Genomic DNA, 4,873 nt, shown 5'->3' with positions numbered 1-4,873 from the left:
TGAAAAGATTTTAAAATGAAGGAGGGAAATCTTATGAGTGCATTTTTGAGCTGAGTGAGGAGAGATTACACAATTTTTCCTGCAAGCACAGTAAGTATAATTTTGACTGTATTTGTGTAAGAAGAAGAGGTTCAGTGCCTCTTTAAAACTCAAGTGTGGCTGCTTAGTCAGTACTAGTTCCCTCCCACATCCCCCCCTCCTTCTCCTACTGCTGGGTAACTTTTGTTGCAATATGGGTGTGACTTTTGATGGAGCTCCCCCTCCCAGTTATGTCATTACTTCAGTTCCTTTGAATCAGAATAAAAAGTGCAGCAAACTTCAGACTCATTGACTGCAGGCTTAACAAGCGTCGGGGCTTTTCTTCTTCCTGCAGCTTGCAAGGATCTTTGGATTTTGCAAAACAGTTCCAAGAAAACAATGGCCAACTTCTCCTTATGGGCAACTTTTGGATTATGTTTGCTGAAGCTTTGTCTAACAGAAACACGTAAGTTTTTTATGAATGAAAACACTTATGATTGTTAAGTTTATGCTTCAGACAGCAAGTGCTCTTCTGCTAGACAGCTAACAGCTTTCTTGCATCTATATAGTTTTATTATTTTTGAGTGTTATTAGAGATGCCTTGGAGCTGTACTCTCGGTTGTGCTGGTCTGTACAATCACAGAAAGCTATGTATTGCTTGTAAAGGGCAGTTCCAAATCTGTAAAAAGTAAATTGTAGATCGTTAAAGTGAAGTTTAAGAACAGAACTACCTTAGGGAATTTAGAATGGCTCTGGTAAAGCTCATTTCGACAATGTGACTGCTGTTACATACTTAGTTTGCTCTCCCAGCTCCATTTCAGACTATGGAGAAAAGATGGGGGGAGGGCAGAATGGGGATAAACACCCCCCCACACACACCTCCTCCAGCATACAACAACTGCATTATTTAGTTTACAAGAGCTGAACCAACAGCTAATACATGCTGAATTTGGACACAGCTGAACAGAAGCAAAACTGCAGCAATCTGTGACTGAAATGTGACGAGCTTTTATGCCAAACGTGCTTGTTTCTGACTTTCTGAGGTTTCTTTAGAACTGACTGATGGGATTTTGGAACACAGGGGGTTAGAAGCGACCATAGAATTCAGTTGTTTAACTTACTGTAGCTTGGTTATCTGCTTCAAATATTTGTATTTAAAAATGAAATGTTAATACAGAGGAAAAAAAATAATTCTGTGTCCAAAAGGACAAAAAGCTTTTGAAATTTCACATGGTGCAGGCTCAACCATGTTTTAGGGAAATGACCATACTTCTAATAGACTCTCACTGTGACTGCAACTGCCTCAAGGCATTTTGTGGTTAGGGATAACAATTGCACTTTTACATTATTTTTCTACTCATCAGTTCCAGGAGTCTAACAAAATACATTTTTCATGGCCATTGTCACCCAAGGGCTATGTGTGTGTAAGGTAAATATATATCTAATTTGTTTGAGCAGCAGTGGATACTTCTATAATGGTTGCAGCACTGCAGGGCTGTGAATGGGTGTGTCAGAGTGAACAAGTTCCCAGTGCATCTATGATAGCTGAAGCGCCCTCATTGCTTTTCATTCTAAAATTATGTGTCTCTTGTACCAAAATGCTCTTGCTAAGGTCAGGTATATGGACAAAGCCTTAAGAGAAAGGACAGGACTACTGCAGACAAATAAAGTATATCAGAAATGTGTTTAAAACCTTGGCTTGGTTCAAGTCTGTGCACTACATAAGTATTATAATTATTTGTTTACCAACTGCTCAACAGACTTTTATTTTATGAGCTGCCTGGAGTGTCCTAAAGAATCAGGGTCTGCACTGACTCTGGGAGTAATGCACTCCACAGTGAGGCATAACAGAAAGCCCCATAATCTAGTTAGTCTTCAGCATAGTTACAAAAAGTATGTCAAACAAAACATAAACCCCTGTGGGGCATATGTTTCTTTAATGGCTCAGTAAAGTATTAGACTATAGCTACAATATATTTTAGTTGGTATAAGCTACATTCCAGCATGACTTTGTAGTCAGTAATGACTTCAAAACAGCAGTTGATGGTGGTGTTTTCTTTTTTAAGCCAGTGATTTTACTGTGTGTCACATATTAATGGTCATTGCTGTTGGGAAACTCCTGAACTGGAATTTTGATTCTTTTAGTAGAGAATTTAATGAAATTAAAGACGACCTGGTATTACTGCTAACATGATTAAGGAAAGGAAAAAGCAGATACAGAGAAAGCTGAAAAACTTACTCATCCTGAGTTCTGTAGTATTGTGACCCTGTCGTCACTGACAGATGAGCCAGGTATAGTCTTGGTGTTAACATGACTTTTATTGTCTAAGAAGTCTGGATCCAGGAGGACACAGATGCTGACATCTTGGTGAATGTTTCTGGAGCTGATTTTCTCCAGCGAGCATGATGTATTCATAAAAATGTTTCTTCCAAAATGTTCCTTGATTAACATAAACCGAATCCTAGAATTTTGACCACCAAGCTGGAAGACACTGGAACAGAAGTAGCAGTAAAGATGAAATGGAAAGAGAGAGAATGAGTCTACCATTGGGAGGGAGGAGCTTAGCTGTTAGCACTGGAGAGGTTGTCCAGAGTCCCATTGCAAGGTAAGGCTCTGAGGCAGGGCTACCATAGCTGTCAGTAAGTCACCAAGGAGGAGACCTGCCTGCCTCTTGGTTTATGTAAATAAAGCAGTTTGAAGAAGCTGTTTGTGCTAGTTTATTTTCACTCAGTCCTTACAGTGTGTTTTTTGGCTATTTTCCCAAAGCTACAAAGTAACTAGACTTTATTAGCAGTCACTTGAACTTTCCCTCATTGTTTAGTGGAAGGGTTATATGGCTCCCCTTGAAATACTTTTGCACATAGAGCCAACAAACCATGGCAGAGGATTGTCTTGCAGTCTTTGGAGAAATGTTTGATGATTCTTTAGTTACTGGTGTTCTTCACCACAATGAAGAGCCATTACCTTGAAAACAGGAAGTCAGAGAAAGGCCTTAATGAGAACAGATAGTATCATACAATTGAGGAAGAACTTTTCAAAGTAAATGCTTTTAAAACCACGAGTAGCTCGAGCCAAGGTTAAACAAACTGTTCATCCTTACATGGCGTCTCTCTTTTCAGAACAGTTTCTATGACTTCTATAGGCCTGAGTTGAAGACAGTATGAATATTACAGTTATTCATTTTTCACCTATAGATGCATGAGGCTCTATTCTGTATCAAGAATGTGCCAGCAGGATGAGATGATGATAGACAGATAAACAGCATGAGCTCATTACTGCTGAAATACTTGTTGAAAAGATGTGATAATTTTAGTTCTGAATGCAGCTGACTGGTAGTAAAATGCGCTGTAGAGAAGCAGAGAAAAAACAGTGTAGAGCTTTTAAGAGGAGGATTAATCAGTCCAAGAACTTAGAAGTTTTTTGTAATTCCAAAGAGGCTTCTCTGTCTGCTTTCTGGTCGTCTTGCCTCAAATTTCCGTTCCAGAATGAAGGGATAAATGTTTCAAAAAACAGCTGAGGTAGGAGATGATATGAGATGTATTCTGTTATTTGTAAATCACTATTTGGTTTTGGTCTTTTTATTTCCTTTTTTTTTTTTTTTCCAAGAGAATGCTATGTGAGAGAGCAAGGGAAGGAGTTCAGCAAAACTCTCCTTTAAAATTGCTTTTTCCAGGACCAAGGCTAAATGTACATAGTTGCCTGTGACATACAGTGAGGATAATCCTGAAACAAACATGACCCATGACAGTAATCTTGCCTACTTGGAAAACAATACAGCATTGTACTGGAACAATTAATGGTGTTCAAACACATCATATTTTAGCATCGGCTGGTATCTGAGAGCATGCTTATCAAATTTAATTTTTCAGCATTAAACTGAATTCTTAAACTAGAGAAGTTCAAACTTCCAAGCTGCTAAGTAAAACTCACACCTGCAGTCTATTTTGCTCTTTGCCTTTACCTGTTGGGGTTTCTTTGTGATATACCAGGTGGTTTGGACCATTCTCTATGGGTTATCGATCATTGTAGGCATGAAGCCAGTTTGGTGTAGCTGCTAGTCATTTTCCAGACTAGACCACAAGTCCATCAGCTGTTAACACACAGCTGTCTCTCATTCCCAGAGAGGTAATAATAATTTCAAAGCTATCAAACGCTGTAATTATCAGTGACCATTGTGGGTGCTGCTAATAGGGGTGGCAAAGAGGATTGTGTCAGTCCTGACACTTTATCTATTTCCTCCCCACTCAATCACAAGCCTCCCCACAGTGCATCAGCAGTAATATCAGTAGCAGCTGGCTGTGATTTTCCTCCCTTGCTGCGGCTGCTGGAGCTGCCCACGCCCAAGGGACGGCAGAGCAGCTCATCATATGAATGAATTTGCAGACAGTAATGTGAAATAGCAACTGAGAGAAAGAGGGGTTTTCCTTGGAGAATCTTTCCAGTAAGACTGAAAGTTCAGCTAATTGCAATGTAAAGTTCAAACCTCTGTGACTGTTTCCTGCCGAACGAAACCTGCAGTCATTTTTTGAGTCTGTGTCTTCAATTAAGAACATAATTGAACTCTCTTTTGTAAGCACTGGCTTTGGGACTTTCCAGTTCCTCTGCTTGACAACACTGGCAACAATATATAATCCAGTAATCTTATTTCAGTACAATAAGATTTAATTCTCATACTGTGAAACAGAAAAACAAACAGACAATCAAACAAACAAGCCCAACAAAAATGACCAAAAGGAGTTGAAGAATAACCTACAGTTTTAGTAATTACCGACATGGAAGCAAAAGCACGGTATGCCAATTCAAAGTAAAAATCACAGGGAAGACCCAAATTGTACTTACATTTGGAGTTTAAAA

At 39.2% G+C, this 4,873-nt stretch overlaps 1 protein-coding gene across 4 annotated transcripts in view; it reads left to right on the top strand.

Moving 5' to 3' along the window:
• The first annotated feature begins 234 nt into the window (after positions 1–234).
• CD44 (CD44 molecule (Indian blood group)) overlaps positions 235–4,873 on the top strand; it is a 53,216-nt gene continuing 48,577 nt past the window's right edge. For all 4 annotated transcript variants that reach the window (XM_027882210.1, XM_027882209.1, XM_027882212.1 and 1 more), the window contains exon 1: positions 235–484. In XM_027882210.1, coding sequence (XP_027738011.1) covers positions 418–484 — 67 coding nt within the window. In that variant the 5' untranslated portion in view covers positions 235–417. The remainder of the gene's footprint in view (positions 485–4,873) is intronic.

This window comes from Empidonax traillii, unplaced genomic scaffold (genome assembly GCF_003031625.1).
Source record: "Empidonax traillii isolate 1590-97213 ecotype Southwest subspecies unplaced genomic scaffold, ASM303162v1 scaffold103:size1334136, whole genome shotgun sequence".
Lineage (NCBI taxonomy): Eukaryota > Metazoa > Chordata > Aves > Passeriformes > Tyrannidae > Empidonax > Empidonax traillii.
Note: the sequence above shows the minus strand (reverse complement) of the source record. Positions and strands in the feature narration are given on the sequence as shown.